General features: G+C 47.8%; 1 protein-coding gene across 4 annotated transcripts in view; it reads left to right on the top strand.

Annotated features, from left to right (window-relative positions):
• Window positions 1–19,229, top strand: part of AGO2 (argonaute RISC catalytic component 2) — a 517,461-nt gene that overhangs the window by 298,650 nt on the left and 199,582 nt on the right. For all 4 annotated transcript variants that reach the window (XM_086966263.1, XM_086966266.1, XM_086966265.1 and 1 more), the window contains exon 12: window positions 5,773–5,957. In XM_086966263.1, coding sequence (XP_086822389.1) covers window positions 5,773–5,957 — 185 coding nt within the window. The remainder of the gene's footprint in view (window positions 1–5,772; window positions 5,958–19,229) is intronic.

Genomic DNA, 19,229 nt, shown 5'->3' with positions numbered 1-19,229 from the left:
TCACACATGGTTACATCATGAATCAGGAGGCACTATACTACAGTTATTTCACTATGACCAGGAGACGAGGGAGGGATTGGGGTAGGACTGTTGGGGAGGGACGGGAGGGAGATGCAAGAGTTGTTTTTTCTTTGATATGTTTAGTGGAGCTGAAGGACTAATGCAGGCTGTACCCATAGTGGAGCTAAAAGGACATGTCAATACTGCACAGGAACACAAGAATGTTGGACATTATCCGTAGTCATGTATAAACTATTAGACAGCCTCACATGTTGCAGGGAAGAATGTAAGCACGATGACGACAGATAAGATGTTTTGTTTCTTTGGCTCTTGGTTGGGGAGAAAAGATGAAAATGAGACTGATGGAAGATACATGTATTAATATGTAAAAGTGGTACCTTGTTGTAATCCGTCTTGAATAAAGAGTTTAAAAAAAAAGGGGGGGACAAGTCACGTTGCCTAAACATTCACTCTGAAGATGAATCTTGTAAGTAAAAAAAAAATTAAGCTGGTGTCTTTAATCATATTAGCTTAAGTCTGGTTGAACCGGGAATTTGATTTATAGAAGCTTGTAAACCAAGGTTTATTAAACACTTGGTATAATGCTTCGAAGGGGATCAAGTGAATAACTGCACATGGAATATTGGATTTCAACACAGTCCAGTTCTGTGCATTGAGGTTCCGAGAGTAATGATGTGGTAACATCACCCACATGGATTGTATGAAGGCCAATTTGAACCATTCATTTTCAATTAATTTAGATTGCAGTTAAAGTTAGGATGCCACTGATGAACTTAAGAAGGGGATATTCCCAGGGAAACTGGATTAAACCTCAGCTCACACAGCAACCAAGCACTTCATGCAGTTGCTGAATGACACACATCCTGCGTAGTGAAGAAAAAAAAAGTTTCTTATTCATATAGGTGACTCATTGGGTGGTTTTAGAAGTGGTAATTTAGAGACTGGATTCAGTATTCACCTAGTGAAGGGAAAGACAAGGAAATCAAGCTGATTTGATAATATGCTGAGCCACCGTCAACCCTTTATTGGGGATTGTCAAATGCCTCTAATGAGGCGATGGAACTGCAGAGTTGTATAATTTTGTGCTCAGTGGGTTTGATATCATTTACTATTAGTGTTTTCTTTCATGTGTTTCCGATTAATGTAACTTCATTACATATTTTTAACAGTACATGATTGTCACTGGTCTTGTAGTTTAGGGGTCCCGTTAGCAACAGCACAGTAGCACACTTGGAGGGTATAATAATAGGTTTATGTTGGAATAATCTTAGATTAGAGCTGCAGATGAACAGCTCCGCCACAGGTGGTAGAGTGCCTCAATTTAACCTACAGCCTCCTAAAGTTATGTAAAAAAAATATATCCTGCTAGGTGTATACTGAGCATTACCAAAGCTGTGAAGAAGCTTAAGAATTAACATTTTTACCATGGATATCCTGCTCACCATAGAAAGTGGGAACCTTATTCACCTGTCTACCTTAACATTAAATGCTGCTTTTACCCTAGGCAACCTAGATGAACCTTTGAGTGCTGCCCAAGAATAGGCGTGATTCTGGAGTTAATGCCTTCTCAGCATCAGTGGTTAACAAAACTGTTTAGGAGCCCCAGATATCTAAAATTATAAAGTCATACTTTCTTCTCAAATTACCATGCATCTTTGTACCAAAGTAAGTGTCTCTTCTAAGTACCCGCAAAACCCTATGCCCTGACTATCCAGACACAGAACTCAAATCCACAGTAGCCATCGTGGGGGTCTGAGTGATGTGAATCCTTGTAATATCAACCGCAACTTTTTGAAATTCACCATTTGTTTCAATGTACATAAAATTAGATTTGACATTATAAATGCTAAATTGATTTTCCAATTATCATTCAATAGGTTCTGTTTGTTTCTTCTGTGTATCCAGGCTCTCTTCATTCCTTATAAATAATGCCAGAGCCGTCCTCATCTGTTTTCCTACTGCATGCTTCCTGATCATTGGGTTCTGTACTATAGCTATGATCTCATCTGTTCTCAGATTTACCCTATTTTTGAAATAACGAGTCACTCACAGGACTTCTTTTGATTACAAGTTCTCCCAGGCATGTGATAGTTATGCCTTAAATGTTTCCTAATAACATTGTGCCATGTGCCCAGTGAAACAGTTTTCCAAAGCAAAAAAATGTTGTTACTATCATTCAGTTTGTGAAAACACGATGTTGAGATAGTGTTTCTGTAGGAGAGTAGGGTCTGCTTTCCTATGGTCACCCCACTTTTTGCTTTTTGCTTCACTGGTTTTCGACTTAATGTGGCTGTGGGCCTGCTAATCAGACCCACAGCCCAGCTGCTCTCTCTCTAAATTCACTACAATGTACTTTAGGTGAATTACCAATTGGATACTGGGTCACCTTATGAGCCCCTGTACAGTGTATTATAGGTACCCAGGGCATAGGTGCATCCAAGGCCTACCAGGGGCTGCAGCATGTATTATGCCACCCCTGGCTGGCCACTCACATTGACACAACTGGCTGATCACTCAGCTGGGGCAAGGTCGTGTAATCACCCCTTGCTTAGATATAGTATTCCTATATCTAACCTTATATCTAGACACATATACACCTATAAGTCACTCCTATGGCAGGCCTTAACAATCCTGGAGGCAGAGTGTTTGGTTTTATGTGAGATGGTGCTCAAGCACGAGCTGAGCCTGTCTGCAGTTTTCGGAACCATGTCCTTATAGCTGTTCTAGGATATTTCCATACCATATACTCTTAAGTGCATTATGAACCTCGCGGTTAAATGCTAACTCTGGTTTGGCTTTATCAAAACATGTCGAGTAAGGTGTCATACGTTTTGGAATACTACCCCCTCGCCAGTTCTGGCGACGCGGGTAGCATTCCACCCTTCTAGAGGGAGAAGACACGTTGTTCCTACTAATCCCGGTTAAAGTTAACCAGAGCCTCAGCATCACAAAATAGATGCTGCTGCCACAGACACAAGTCTGACCTCCTGCTGCTGGGAGTCCTTCCAGCGAGGGAGGCTTGGACAATAGGTTTCCTGCCTTGGGAGGTGCTAGCACCACCACAGACAGGCTTTTGTGTATTGGGGCAGGGAGGGCTGAAAGAAACGAGACACTGCCTGGGGCACACAAGGTGTCCCATGCATAGTCCAGTTCAAAACTGGCGCGAAACTGGACAAAGGGAAAGGGGTGTAACCACCCCCTTTCCCTGGTCCCACCCATAGGAGGGACCTAGCAGGTAATCCATCCCCTAGATTTGGTATGTAGGTAGGAGCTGAGTCCCAAGACTTTAGATTTATCCTGACTGAAACTTTGAGACAAAACTCTGGATCTTCGACAATCTACTTTGCAAGAAGACGACTGAAGAATCTCCCTTGTGGTCAAGGAGACACCACCCTGCACACGCAGGCACCATCCAGCGATCAACGGCTTGCTTTGTCGAAGCTCCCGCCGGAGTCCGAGCACAGAGCCTGACAAGAACCGGACTTCCAGACTTCCAACAGCCCGATCCACAGTCCCAGCAGAGCTGAGACCCGTGGAGACGACGAGAGACTTGGGACCGGCCATCTTGAAAAGTCTACGACTTGCTAATTGTGCAGCATCCGAGGTACCCTCGAAGCTGTGCATTGGGGACTGAGAAGCCCCAGCCCGAGCATCATCTGCACCGAAGATCAGGCCTGCACACTCCACTAGTTCTGCGTGGGGCCCTTCTGCATTTTCCTGCTCGACGCGTCTGCCCGGTCACTTGCCCGTTGGCTAGTGGCTATCTTGGCGACGAACCTTTGAATTTACACCGCTGGTCTGGTTGCTTCAGACTGGTCCTTGCTTCCCTCCAAAGAAGCAGCCCCTCAGACCTTGCTGGTCTGAGTAAGAAGCCAACTTAGTTTCCTGCATGGGTTGCCTTTGCCAAGGCTTGTTGACTCCAATCCGGAGTCCAACACCGCTGACAGCTAGAGCCTTCGTGGGACAGTCCGTGCCTGACTCCTGGTCGTCGTCGACGCCTCCTGGTCCACATGGCTGCAGAGTCAAGCTTCACGACAGCACCTGATTGCTTCGCGACATCGCCTGGTTCCTTCCTGGTCACTGGCTAGTGACCCAGACTCTGTCCCCTCTGCTTTCAGGTCCTCTTCATCCTCGATCCGCCCTTGGATCCAACCGGACACTTCTCTCCTGGTCGCCTACAGCATCTTTCTTCAAGGCTCCATAGGATTTAGCGACGAAACCAGACACACTTTGACACCTACGCACCCGCTTCCTGTGGGTGAGGTAACGCGAGTACTCCGGTGCTCCTGTGGGTATTGACTATCCATCTGTCTAGGTTTCAAGTAACTTTCATCGAGTCCAGTCAGAAGTGCCCGAAAAGTACTAGTTTCTATCACTTACGTTCCCATTTATTCTCTGGTAAATCGCGTGTGTGTTTAGACACTGCACACGCATCCTCTTGGTAGTTCAGCGTAACCCCAGCGATGCCCTAGGCCTATTCACTTTCCGTGTAGTGGTCCTTATACCACTATTCTAGTATATGGTTTATCGTGCCCCTAGGGCCCTACTGTATTTTGTGCAACTTATTGTGTTTTAATTAAATATCTTGTATTGTGCTTGTGCCTCTGACCTCATAAAGAGTTCAGAGGGATTGTCTTGAAATAAATAACATATATATTTTATATATATCCTCTGTGGTGTCCTTTCATTTGGTATTAAAGGAGTTGCTTAAGGTAAAACAGCTGGCTTCACATATGGTAAAACAGCTGGCTTCACATGCCCTCTTGAGTTTAGCCTAAGACTGCTTTGTCCATGCTACCACTAGGATAGCTGGTCTATAAGGTTGACTTTACAACCATTACCATAAGGGTTGTTTGGACTGGTGCAAGGTGCTCACTAGAATAGTGAACATCATATACCAGGCCAACTTCTCATAGTTTCCAGTTTAGATTTGTCTACAGTCTAATCCTACCTATGTGGAAGAACCTCTCTGCTAGTCCATGATGCAGGAAGGAGTGTGCATGTTTAACTTCACTGTGGCTTTATCAAATCTTGCTACCAGAAAATTAGCTGTTCTGTTCAAGTCATGGACTCAAGTGTAAGATGGAGTTCATTTCTCATCAGGTTGACCCTGACTCCTAGCCCCTTATAACGTTTCATATGTGCACAATCTGAGTCACCGCTTTGAATAGTTGTGTTCTCAAGGTGTTGTATGATGATATGATCACTCCAAATTGTTCACATGTTCTACTGAATCATGACCATACAGAAATACTAACTTGTAAATGTAAAAGTAATAGTTTGTACAAATTAGGGTAATCAAAGTTGTCTCTAAGTATTTATCAGAAATTGTATTATTGATTTGCCCTTTCACAATACTGCATCCGCCTCATGCATCAAACATTGCACTTCAGCAACTTGAGCAGTGGCTTTCTATGCCATTTTGCTTACTGCTCTGAAGTCTGAGGTGGAAGCTAAAGCACAGGCCAAAATCCCTCATCTTATGATATCAAAGGTTTTCTTTAATTCTGTTGACATTTGCAGTTATCTTCTTGTGCTTCACAATATGTGCAACCCGTGTACTTTCAAGATAAATCATCTAATCTAATGTTTTCATCCTTTAAAAAGGGCTTTTATGTTGGTTTATTGATGGTGTAAAACCTGACACTCAAGTCCTCAAAGCTTCAGTGCACAAGAATTACTGTAGTGTTAAGCAAAAAATATGGTTTTGTTCTTCATGCTAACCCTTTCCATTTAATGCACATCTTTCAGGTCTTTTACGGAACAATTGAGAAAGATTTCCCGAGATGCTGGAATGCCCATCCAGGGCCAACCTTGTTTCTGTAAATATGCACAGGGAGCAGATAGCGTGGAACCCATGTTCAGACATCTAAAGAATACATATTCTGGTCTACAGCTGGTGGTTGTGATTCTTCCTGGGAAAACGCCTGTTTATGGTCAGTTTACATTGCAAATCGCCTTGTGTTGCATGAGTGATATTTGTATAGGAAGTGTTGGAGGTATTATTTGGTACTAAATCAGATTATTAATTGCATCAATTTAAACAGTGATTGATTATGAAGATTTTATCATGCATCACGCAATAGTTTGTGTAATCTCCAACTGGGCCAATGATCTAGAAACATGCTCATTTTTCAGCCAATTCGTACCATTTGAATTCTGTCGTATCTTACACTAATTATTTGTAAGCCCCCTCTCCTAGAAGTAATCTGTTTCTCTTTCCTTAACCCTTTAATTGAATGTTAAAGCTACTCATTTTAATTTTTTTATTTAAATGTATTTTATTGATTTTAAGAGCAAAAACCAGCATCGCAGTACAATGGAGAGGCAATAAGCATATATTGCGAGTGAGACAGACAGACACGTCTTCTCTGTACATTGAACAATAGGCGAGGTGCTTATGCCAGTTCAGAGGTATAATGCCAAGGCAACAAAAGGTAGGCGTTGTAAAAAGGCAAAACTGTAAAAACAGAACCCAGGAACCCACCCCAACCAGTGTGCCGTGCCTGAGAGACGTTAGCGAATACAATCAGGTAATGGGTATTGCAATGATACATGAGATCACGGAGGGTCATGTGTGGCTTCGGTAAGTCGCAGAATGCGGAGGTATCTGGGGCATGTGATTTCATTGAACTCTTTGGACAGGAGGGATAGCAGCGGGAGCCAGATCTTCTAAAAAGTTGCTGCGGTGGGTGTAAGTGTAGCTTGGATACGTTCCATCCCCAAAGTGAACCAGAGTTTGTGTAGCCATCCCGTGTGTGTAGGCCTGGTGGTCGAGCCCCAGAGCGATAGGACATGTTGAGTAGCTGCTTGCAAGGCAATCCCCATTTGGCGACCTCGCATAGATTTCAGGGGAAAAGTGAGTGCATTTGGTAGGCCCAAGACGGTGTAGGCTAGAAATCTCGGGATTTCGGTGTCAAAGGTAGAATCAATATCGTCTAGGACTTTCTCCCAGTAGTCCCGGACCTCACAGCAGTCCCAGAAGAGATGGGTCATGGTGCCCTGTTCCCCACATCCCCTCAGGCACAATGCACTACGGGTCGGGTTCCCTTTATGGAGCCAGGCCGGAGTGAGCTGCTTCCCTGCCTGCGGTGTTGCGTGTGGTGTGTGAGGCCCTATGATGGATGTAGCTCCATTCTTTGGGTGTCAAAGCCCTGCCAAGTTCCGCTTCCCTGCGTTTCTGACCCGCTGATTTGCCCGGATGGCTGGGGGCGTGAGCATTTTATAGATGTCCGAGATGAGGTGTCTGAGTCTTTTGTCATCAGCCATTTCTCAAAGGCCGTCATTGGTCGACCAGCTAGAGGGGCGTTGACCGGGTTTGTGAGCCAGTGTCTGAGTTGGAGGTATTGGAAAAGGTGAGGATTCGCTATGTCAAAGCCCTGCTTGATGTCCGAGAGGGGAAGAAAGCCCCGCAAATCGAAATGGTCGCCGGCTGTCCGGCAGTTGGTGCCGCGCCATTGCGGGAAGGCATGGGGGGTCATTGCCTGGTGGGAACTCCGGGTTGTCCAGGATGGGGGTAAATGGGGAGGGGAAGGTTGTTAAACCTTTTTTAACGGTGACCGTGTCCCAAACCTGCATAATGGTGCGGGTGATAGGTGATTTCAAGAGGTATTGCGGCCTGTGCTGCCGGGGGAGGAAAGGAACCCTCCATAGGGGCGTCTGGGCCATCCCCCTATCCTGAAATAGCCACCGTTTCTCGGATTCCGGCCTATACCATTCCACCAAATAGCGGAGTTGGGAGGCCTGGAAGTATTGCTTCGGGATGCCAGCCGTTTATGTACGCGTGACCGCTTCCCCTCCCAGATGAAGTGGTGGAGAGCGGCTTGTAAGTCCGCAAGGACGCCGACGGGGGGCATGACCAGGAGGGTTTGAAAGAAGTATAAGATCTTTGGTAGAATTGTCATTTTCACTGCCGCGACCCGTCCCAATAGGGAGCCGGGTTGCTTGGACCAGCGCGTAAAGTTGGCCCGAATCTGGCAGGTGAGGGTTTTGTAATTAAGAGCCATCGTCGACTCCGTCGAGGAGGTGAGGGTTATGCCCAGGTAAGGGAGTTGTGTGGTCTGCTGTAAGTCGCCCCCGTATGTGAGTGTGTTCCTGCTCGGGTGGGCGTTTTGGCCCAGGGGCAGTATCAGAGATTTCCCTCTGTTGATTTTGAAGCCTGCAACAGCACCAAAAGAGTCCAACTCCTCCAAAAGGTCGGGGACAGATCGGTCCGGGTGGTTGAGAGCGGCTAGTATGTCGTCGGCATAAAGGCCGACCGTGTGAGGTTCTCGGCTGAAGGTAATGCCCTGGATAGCAGGGTTATCCCGGATCCTCTGCGCTAGGGGCTCTATGTACAAGGCAAACAGGAGGGGTGAGAGGGGGCACCCCTGCCTCGTGCCGCGCTGGATCTCAAAAGGGCTCGAGCGGAGGCTGCCCAAGCGGACCCGAGCTTGGGGGCGAGTGGTGGCAACTTGAGATCCAGGACTGGAAGCGGTCTCCTAGCTTAAAGCGCGCCAAGTCCCTCTGTAAGTAGGTCCAGTCGACTCGGTCGAACGCCTTTTCGGGGTCGATGGCCAACAACACAGAGTCAGAGTCCTGAAAATGGGCCTTGTCGACCAGATGAATTACCCGTTTGGTGTTATCGCTACATTGGCGATTAGGGACAAAGCCCGACTGGTCAGGCTCCAAAATCCCAGGCAGGCATGGACCTAGACGCGCAGCCAAAATTCCGGTAAACAGTTTCAGGTCTAGGTTGAGTAACGAGATAGGACGGAACGCGGAGCAGTGCGTAGGTTTCTTACCCGGTTTAGGAAGCACAACTATTTTGGCCGCCAGCATGTCTGGGCGGATGGAGCTTGGGACTTCAAAGGAATTGACAAGCCGGATGAGGACCGGAGCGAGCAGCTGGCTAAAGGTTTTGTAGAAGCCGGCCGAGAAGCCGTCCGGTCCTGGGGATTTGAGCGAGCGGATGCGGGATATAGCGGCCAGCACCTCATCCAGACGGATGGGGGCATCTAGAGTGTCTGCGTCTCATTTTAATTTTAAAAAGGTATGTCTGTTACAACGTGCAATATATTTTTACTAGCTCTAACTACAAGTACATCTATTAACTTTGTTCTAATTCCTATCTTCCTAAATTAACTATTCAAGATGCACTTATGTTCGAACAACAACTTGCCTGTTTTGTAGTGTGCCTATGTGCTCTTCATCTTTACCTCCTTTCTTTCAGCCTTATCATCTTTCTCTATCTTGATCTTTCCTCCCCTCTTATTTTTTCTCTTTTTTTGTATTTATTTCTTGTACGTTTCTCAATGCATCTCCTTCTTTGTTTCTTTCCCATTTTATTTTAACTTCTTCTCTCTTTGCCTTTGTACCTCTCATTTTCTTCTTGCCTTACTCTCCATCCTTTTCTTGTTTTTTTTTTTCTCTTGCCTTCTTTCCTCTTTCTCCATTCTAATTTCCTTATTTGTCTCTTTATGCCTTTCTGTCATTCTTTTTTCTTCTTTTCCTTTCATTCATTCATTTCACTGTTACTTTTTATCTTCCTTTCATTTTCTTCTCGTGTATCTTTTTCCTTCACCGCCTTTCTTTTGCTCCTTTATCTATTTATACTCATTTATTTCTTCTATTTTCATATCCTATCTTTCTCTGCTTGCCTTATTTTTCTTTTTCTCTTACATTTTTTTATGCACACTGTCATCCTTCCCTCTCTGTCTCTCCCCTCCTCTTCTAATTTTTCTCTCACATTCTCTAGCTCTATTTATTTCTCGCTCTTTCTCACTTTTGCTGTCATTGAGCGAAGGGGCAAAAACTGATCCTCAGGGACCACAAAAGTACACTTTTTGCAGTACAGCTCATGTGTCATGAATGCTGTGTGCTGTTTGTAGCAGGAATAGGGTACTCTAGGGGCAGTACACTACGCCCTCACTGTAACTATCGCCCTCACTCGATCTATCCATCGCCCTCACTCTATCCATCGCCCTCACTCTATCCATCGCCCTCACTCTATCGCATCACCACAGCATCACTCAGCACCACCAAAGAATCACTCAGGGGCACCACAACATCTCTATGCGCCACCACAGCATCACTGAATGCCACAGCATCACTCGGTGCCACCACAGCATCAATCTGTGCAACCATTCAACAACAACTGGTTCAAATATGTTCTCTCAATGTTTCAAGCTTTATTACAAATGTCACAAAAGATGTTAATATTTCACTTCTGGTCTTGGATTTTCATCACAATAAAATACACTGAACATAATCTTCACAAAAGTTATTTACAAAAGTTTAAGCTATTGCCGTTATAAATCACAATAACTTTTATTTGAGTATTAATTAATAAAACAAAATTAAGACATTGTTATTTGTAATATCAATACATCTACGTCACGTAAATACAACACATATTGGATTACAAATGCTATAGGTGTCACATTTTCGAAAGTTAAAACTATTGGCATTGTAAATGACAAAGCTATTAATTTCGCTATTTTCAAAACCAACACATAAATAAAATATTTGTCATTTACAATACCAATAGCTCCAATTTTCCTAATGCGAGACCTATTGCATTTCAAAGGCTTCTTTCTCGTAAGTACTGTATAATAACTTGGGCCCTGATAAACTAATCCCATTTGTCTATACTGCTTCTTGTTTTCGAAAGAGAGTATATTGATATGGGTTATGGTAACCTTATCCTTTTCCTATTAGCACCTCAATTCTCAGAAAATTCAGGCATTAAGTGACAGGAACTAATCCCTCCTTTTTTTTTTAATTCTTTTTATTGAATGAAGGCATCAAACAAAAAAGGACACAATACAGAAGAATCGCTTTACCATTCTGCAATACATTTTGAGAGGAGAGGGGGGGACCAGTACCAAAGCACATACATTATCAAAACACTTCAAGGGGATGGGGGAACATCAAATACAGAGTCTCTAGATGGTAAACAAATCTCTCCTCTATATTTATTCCACTGATTCCAAATCAATGCCCATTTTCGGTGACGGCCTCTCGCCAAGTACACCGTTTTTTCTCGGAACATACTCAAGTCCAAGTCATTCTTCCAATTGTCAAGGGTGGGAGGCAATTCGGCACCCCTCCTTTGGCCGATGTTTCTTTTCGCAATCATATAGCCCAGTGTGGGCCACTGTGTCTGTGCTGAGTTAAGATAAGTGGGTTCCCAAATATTAAGAAGGCATCTGCACTCTTCCGTTAACAAGGAGACACCTGTGACCTCCCGCATACTATCATGAATCTTACTCCAGTACTCGGCTATGTGTCGGCACTCCCAAATTATATAGGAGAATGTTCCCACCAGCCCACACTTACGTCTACACAATCCAACTTCCAACACCCCCATCTGTACAAGGCGGGGGCCTGTGACATAGACCCTGTGTAGTATCTTTAACTTTACTAGTCGCAGCCTTGCAGCAATAGCGACCACTTTTGGGGAGAACACCGCTGATTACCAGTCTTCATCATCCAATTCTATTCCATCCCGTGTCCACTTATTCCTCAGTTCCTTAAGTAGATCAGCCCTATTAATGATTAGTTTCTTACAGATCAGGTAGATTGTCTTTTCGGGGAGATTACCATCTAGGATTCTATCCTCAAGGGGCGATGCTTCCGGTATATCCTCCTCCATACTGGGAGCCGCCATTAACGAATGTCGAACTTGCACATATCGGAAATACTCAGATCCTGAAAGTTCAAATTCTACCTGCATTTCTTCAAATGATTTAACCCGCCCCTTGTCCCACATATCCTTTATAGTTGAAATCCCTATCAGCTCCCATTTATCAAATCCATTTGTGTTCCAAAGCTTACCCAATCGTTCCGAATCAAAAAGTGGGGTTGCTAGGGTCAGCCTCTCTCTTCACCCCAAATAGCTTGTGGCATCATGCCAGATTTTTACTGCATGTTTGGTGGGTCCTGTCAAATCAAACTTCATCGGCCTGGAATATAGTGCCCTGCTATAACTACCCCTCGGGAGGAGCCAATTGTCCATAGCGTAACCGGGATCCGCCACGGGCCCATATGTTCCATGGTTAATCGCAGCCAGCTGGGAAGCCCAGTAATAGCGCTTGATATCTGGGAGGGCAATACCTTCATCATACCATTTGAGCGTCAGTTTGGCAAGAGCAATACGGGGCCTCCCCTCCCATAACAGACTACGTTGTAGCCCCTCCACCTCGCGGAAATAATTAGCGGGCAGTACGTCTAAGGTATTCTGAAGGGCGTAAAGGAAGCGGGGCAAACACATCATATTGAATAGGGCTGCCCGGCCCAACAACGAGATCGGAAGCCTTCGCCAGTGAGCTGAGTCACTCCTAAGCCTTTGCAACGGGGGAAGAAGATTTTCAACATATCTAGCTGTCGGATCCAGAGAGACATTAATGCCCAGGTGCCCTAACTGTCAGATACGAAATAGGCACAATCCTCGCCCTTGTGCTCCAATCCCAGTCAGATTCCCAAACTATTGTAATATCTGCTCTTCCTTTGTAAATCATATTTCACATCAGCTATTTGACAATTTTCCATAACAGGCATATCTCAACAAGGAAGGGAATGAGAGCAAAATGTATTTCAACACTGCAAACAATATGTAGTTAATGAAACATTCAGTTGTGAAATTGTACACTGGCAGAACTTGCTGTGAGTATTCTGATTGTTTGTAGTTTGTTTACACTCATCATAGCAGTAGCTCAAATTGGTTTATAATAATCTTTTGTAAACAAATTCACATGGCCTGTATTCTGACTTAATGCCTATTCTAACTCATGTAAAAATAGCCTGTGTTTAACCTGTGTTTACCAGCTTCCTTCTTAATCTTTTGGATCCAGTATCCTACATTTGGAGCAAACACTGGAGCAAAGGGCTTCTTACAGAACCTTGGTAGACTGGTTAGAGAAGTTGTAGATGGGTCCAGTAACACTGGCAACTATGCTCATGAATTTGAGTGGCTTCACTAGGCTCAAATCCACATGCAGTCTGCGAATCTCTTCTGCCATCCTCCAAATTATAATGAATAGAGAGAAATGTGTGGTAAAGATTGCCTGTTGAAGTTCAAAGAAAGAATCTTTCACTAGGGTTTTTCAGGAACACATTACAATAACACCTTGTCCGCAAACGTAAACCAACAGAAATTAAAATACACATTTATGCATCGATCCATCTTTTTTTTTAATGGGGACAGGAAATGTAAGGCTGAAGGTAAAATACAAATTAAGCAATAACATAAATAAATGTTAACTGGTGTGAGTGCTGCAAGCGGTTTGAAATTGTCAAAAGTGAGAAGGATCGTGGGACAGGTGCGATGTCTGAAACTCACTGTTGGAAAACAAGGCAGTATCTGTGAGGACTGAACAAATAACATGACTTCATTTGTCCTTCACTGGGAACCAAACACCAAACTGTAGCACCTGACTCTGAGGGTAGCGTTGCAGAGCAGTCTGAGACTTACTCAAGGGAGGTGGTGTGGGCTAGTAATCGCTATCACAGGTGCTAAGCCATAACACTCAATAATTGATTGTCCAGTCTGTACTTTGCTTCATAAAAGTAAGAGTACATTTATGAAACTCACGCACTACTCCATACTATGCACCAATTTACAAATATTCATAAGCTGTTGGAATTACTTTGTGACATTGCATAACATCTCCACCCCTCCGGCAAGGGGGGGGGGGAGAGGGGGTTTGGTTCCACCACTCCCATGTATGCACATCTGGCCCCTAAATGCAGTTAGTTGAACAAACCTAGAGCAAGGGCCCTGTGCACTGGCATCATCCCAGTGGCGACCCACCCCATTACCTCAACAAGCATTTAAAATAGGCACACCTGCTCTAGTGACACACAACCTTGACTGAGCATTTCCGACTGACCATGAACTATACACCTCTACATCTTAAGGGCTAACAGCCTGGGTTCTTCACCTAAGCGCAGCAGCAAGAACACATGTTTAAGCATCACTTTAGAATGACAGTGCTCAACGCCTTTGTTGATCATTAGAATGCATTGCAATTACAGCCCCTAAAGACATCACAGGATTAAGCATATACAACCAGACATCCTAGCGGGAATGTCTGGCAACCTAACCCCACTTGCTTATGACATCACCTTACACAGGTACTTCACATTACGCATGTGACTTTCAGTCCCTCTGAAAGAAATAACATTAGTAAATGCAATGCGGGTGCAATTACACCTCTTCACCTCCAGGGAATGCCCTTCTACAGACATCCCCAACTCAACCCTTCACTTGAGGCAGTCCCTAAGGCACCCCCAGCTGTAGAACAAAAGTTCCAGCCATGGGGATGCAGATGACTCCTAGCAGAGCCCTTGAGGGGTTATTCTTTTTAGTCCGCATGAGACTTAGGGAGGGACTTCTTTGCATTGTGCTGGGGGAGACTGCGTTACTCCTGCAGCTCCCCCTGCACCCGGTCACACATTTGGTGGTGACCCCGTCCTCCTGGGGCCACCAAGTAGAGAAAAGCAGACTTTTCCTTGCAGACCGGTCCGGGCCTGCAAGGCATTATGGGCACTCTTGCATATTAGAGCAGCAGCTCCCCCGCTGCTCTGGGGAGAGCCGCGCTGTGCGCCTCCGGCCACGTCTGCCTTCTGTTGGAGGGTTCGGTCCCACCCGGACCCCCAGGTGAGTGATACGGTTCAGGGAGCCCACCCCGGCCACTTATGCTGATTTTTAGGGGCCCGGTCCCACCGGTCCCTTCCGTGAATGTATGGGGCCCGGTCCCACCTGGGACGCCCGCAGGCTTTCCATGTTGGAGGGCAGCCCGGGGAGCTCACCCCTGGCTACCCCGCCTGCTCCCTGCCCAGCCAGCACCCTCGCGTGCTGCCGCGGGAGCCAGCATCGCAGTTCTGCTCTGCCCGCAGGCAGACAACGGAGGCCAGCGCTGATCCAGCTGGCCTTGGAGAGTGCTGCGGCACTCCCCCTTCCTTCCTGCAGCCGCGGGGGAGTGCAATAGCACTCCGCCATCCTCCCTCTTCTCAGCGGGCCCAGGGATGGGCCCCCGGGCCCCCAGGGGCCATTCTTCACAGCGAGCGCAATGGCGCTTCCAACTGGTCTTCCTCCTCTTCAGGGCCCAGAGTTGGGGTCCCGGGCCCCCAAGTAGTCTTCATGGGGGTAGAGGGCACGACAGCGCCCCAACTTCCGCCTTCTCGTTGGGTGCAAGGGTAGACTCCTGGCACCCCACTTAACCAACTACTTTTCAGGCGCAAGTGGGGTTGCGCTGCAGCCCGCCCCCCCCCCCCCCCCCCCTGTCCCCCCCTCCTGTTTAGCTCCATCTTCCACTGCACCTGCATTCTTGCGGGGAGCGCGGCGGCGCTCCCCATCTTAGGCGGGGCCAGGAGCTTCTCTTCCTGTGCAAACACTTTTTAGGTCTCGCGACCTATCGATGTGCGCAAGCGCATCGAGCGGAGCGAGAATTCATGTCGGCAAAACACAAGTCAAACCAAAGGGCTTTCAGCCTCGCGGTTTTCATGAAGTTCACGTGAACAAGCACGCGCATTCAGGGTCAGCCCAGCACATCAAAGGGCTTCTCCTCCCCTAATTATTCATGGCCGGCCGCAGGCCGGCCGTACTCTGTTTCCCAAGCCCGCCCCCATCCTCCACGCCCCCCATCCTCCACGCCCCTCATCCTCCACGCCCCTCATCCTCCACGCATCTCCTTTCACAATGCCTGCACTCTATGCTTACCCACATCGCATCGCCTACAATAATGTCCTTTGAAATCTGCAGGCTGATTCATTCATCTGTTATTTGAGTCACATTTATTTTTACGATTTCGAATATTTTAATTAATTGTGTTAGACTTTTTGAAAAAGTAAAACGTTTTTGCACTTTTGCCACGAGAAATATATCTTTTATGGTATAATTTATGGTGATGTCGTTTCAGCAAGCTTCATAAATAAAATTGCCCACTTTCCCACATTTGCAGAGTACAGCGTGTCCTTGCTCACAGAGCAGCATACTGCGTGAAACGAAATGCGTTGTCAATTAGACATTTTGGGAAGGAGATCTCTGTTAAGGCCGGTCGTACTCTGTTTCCCAAGCCCGCCCCCATCCTCCACGCATCTCCTTTCACCATGCTTGCACTCTATACTTACCCACATCGCATCGCCTACAATAGCAATAGCCTAAGCAGCATTTCTCCTGCACAAGGCTCGCAAAAGCCTCTCCTCCCTCCTTACATCCAAGGCATCAATCACCCTCCCACAGGCTTCCCCAGCGCTGCCCCGCCCCCTGCTTCACGGCCAGGCCATCTGTTCCCAGCAGCAGCATTTCTCCTGCGCCAGGCCACATCAAAGGCTCTGTGCCACTTTCACCCACACAGCACCACTTTCAGACACGCAACGCCACTCACACCCACGTAAGCCCACTATCACCCACGCAACACCACACTCACCCACGCAACGCCACTCATCCAAGCAACACCACTCCCACATCAACGCAACTCATCCACGCAACGCAACTCATCCACGCAACGCAACTCATCCACGCAACGCAACTCATCCACGCAACGCAACTCATCCACGCAACGCAACTCATCCACGCAACGCAACTCATCCACGCAACGCCACTCATCCACGCAACGCCACTCATCCACGCAACGCCACTCATCCACGCAACGCCACTCATCCACGCAACGCCACTCATCCACGCAACGCCACTCATCCACGCAACGCCACTCATCCACGCAACGCCACTCATCCACGCAACGCCACTATCCACGCAACGCCACTCATCCACGCAACGCCACTCATCCACGCAACGCCACTCATCCACGCAACGCCACTCATCCACGCAACGCCACTCATCCACGCAACGCCACTCATCCACGCAACGCCACTCATCCACGCAACGCCACTCATCCACGCAACGCCACTCATCCACGCAACGCCACTCATCCACGCAACGCCACTCATCCACGCAACGCCACTCATCCACGCAACGCCACTCATCCACGCAACGCCACTCATCCACGCAACGCCACTCACCCACGCAACGCCACTCACCCACGCAACGCCACTCACCCACGCAATGCCACTCACCCACGCAACGCCACTCACCCACGCAACGCCACTCACCCACGCAACGCCACTCACCCACGCAACGCCACTCACCCACGCAACGCCACTCACCCACGCAACCCCACTCACCCACGCAACCCCACTCACCCACGCAACCCCACTCACCCACGCAACCCCACTCACCCACGCAACCCCACTCACCCAAGCAACACCACTCCCACATCAACGCAACTCATCCACGCAACCCCACTCATCCACGCAACCCCACTCATCCACGCAACCCCACTCATCCACGCAACCCCACTCATCCACGCAACCCCACTCATCCACGCAACGCCACTCATCCACGCAACGCCACTCACCCACGCAACGCCACTCACCCACGCAACCCCACTCACCAACGCAACGCCACTCATTCAAGCAACACCACTCCCACATCAACGCAACTCATCCACGCAACGCAACTCATCCACGCAACCCCACTCATCCACGCAACCCCACTCATCCACGCAACCCCACTCATCCACGCAACCCCACTCATCCACGCAACCCCACTCATCCACGCAACCCCACTCATCCACGCAACCCCACTCATCCACGCAACCCCACTCATCCACGCAACGTCACTCATCCACGCAACGTCACTCATCCACGCAACCCCACTCATCCACGCAACCCCACTCATCCACGCAACCCCACTCATCCACGCAACGCCACTCATCCACGCAACACCACGCAACCCTACTCATCCACGCAACGCCACTCATCCACGCAACGCCACTCATCCACGCAACCCCACTCATCCACGCAACCCCACTCATCCACGCAACCCCACTCATCCACGCAACCCCACTCATCCACGCAACCCCACTCATCCCCACTCATCCACGCATCCCCACTCATCCACGCAACGCCACTCATCCACGCAACGCCACTCATCCACGCAACGCCACTCATCCACGCAACGCCACTCATCCACGCAACGCCACTCATCCACGCAACGCCACTCATCCACGCAACGCCACTCATCCACGCAACGCCACTCATCCACGCAACGCCACTCACCCACGCAACGCCACTCACCCACGCAACGCCACTCACCCACGCAACGCCACTCACCCACGCAACGCCACTCACCCACGCAACCCCACTCACCAACGCAACGCCACTCACCAACGCAACGCCACTCCCACATCCACGCAACGCAACTCATCCACGCAACCCCACTCATCCACGCAACCCCACTCATCCACGCAACGCCACTCATCCACGCAACGCCACTCATCCACGCAACGCCACTCATCCACGCAACGCCACTCACCCACGCAACGCCACTCACCCACGCAACGCCACTCACCCACGCAACGCCACTCACCCACGCAACGCCACTCACCCACTCACCTTCACACCCTCACAACACTCACCCTCACTCACCCTCAAACTCTCACCTTCACTCACCCACACCTATCATCACACTCTCACATCCCATTACCCTCACCCCCTCATCTTCACACACCCTCATCCCATCACCCACACTCATACTCACACCGTCACCCTCACTCACCCTCACACACCATCACACACCCTCACACCCCCTGAACATCACATCCAATCACCCTCACACCTTCAAAGTCCACCCTCACAACCCTCACTCATGCTCACACCGTCACCCTCACTCACACTCACACACCATCACACACCCTCACACCCCCTGAACCTCACATCCAATAACCCTCACACTGTCCAAGGCCACCCTCCTAATCCACCCTACAACACCACCCTACAACTCCACCCTCCAAAATGACTGCGCATCTATGTTAATGCAAGCAAAGCTTTTGCAGTGCGGCTTGATGTGTACCTTACCAAAAAAAAAATGACAAAAATTTACATGTATAATATAAAAAAAATTACTGATGTCTTTGATTTTGGATTCAGCGATAACAGCATCAATAAACATTACATAGGTCTCTTAGCTTCAGAAACAACGCTTCACAACATTAATACATTTGAAGTGTACAATATTCACGGCGAAAATATAAACACTTATAGCCATCATCACAACAACTCTCACTCACACCCACTCACACCCTCACACACAGCCTCACACACCATCACTCATCCTCAAACTCCCTCACAACCTCAAACACCATCACTCAACAACACACCCTCAC

This window comes from Lissotriton vulgaris, chromosome 4_1 (genome assembly GCF_964263255.1).
Source record: "Lissotriton vulgaris chromosome 4_1, aLisVul1.2, whole genome shotgun sequence".
Lineage (NCBI taxonomy): Eukaryota > Metazoa > Chordata > Amphibia > Caudata > Salamandridae > Lissotriton > Lissotriton vulgaris.
This window is presented reverse-complemented; position numbering and strand designations above follow the sequence as displayed.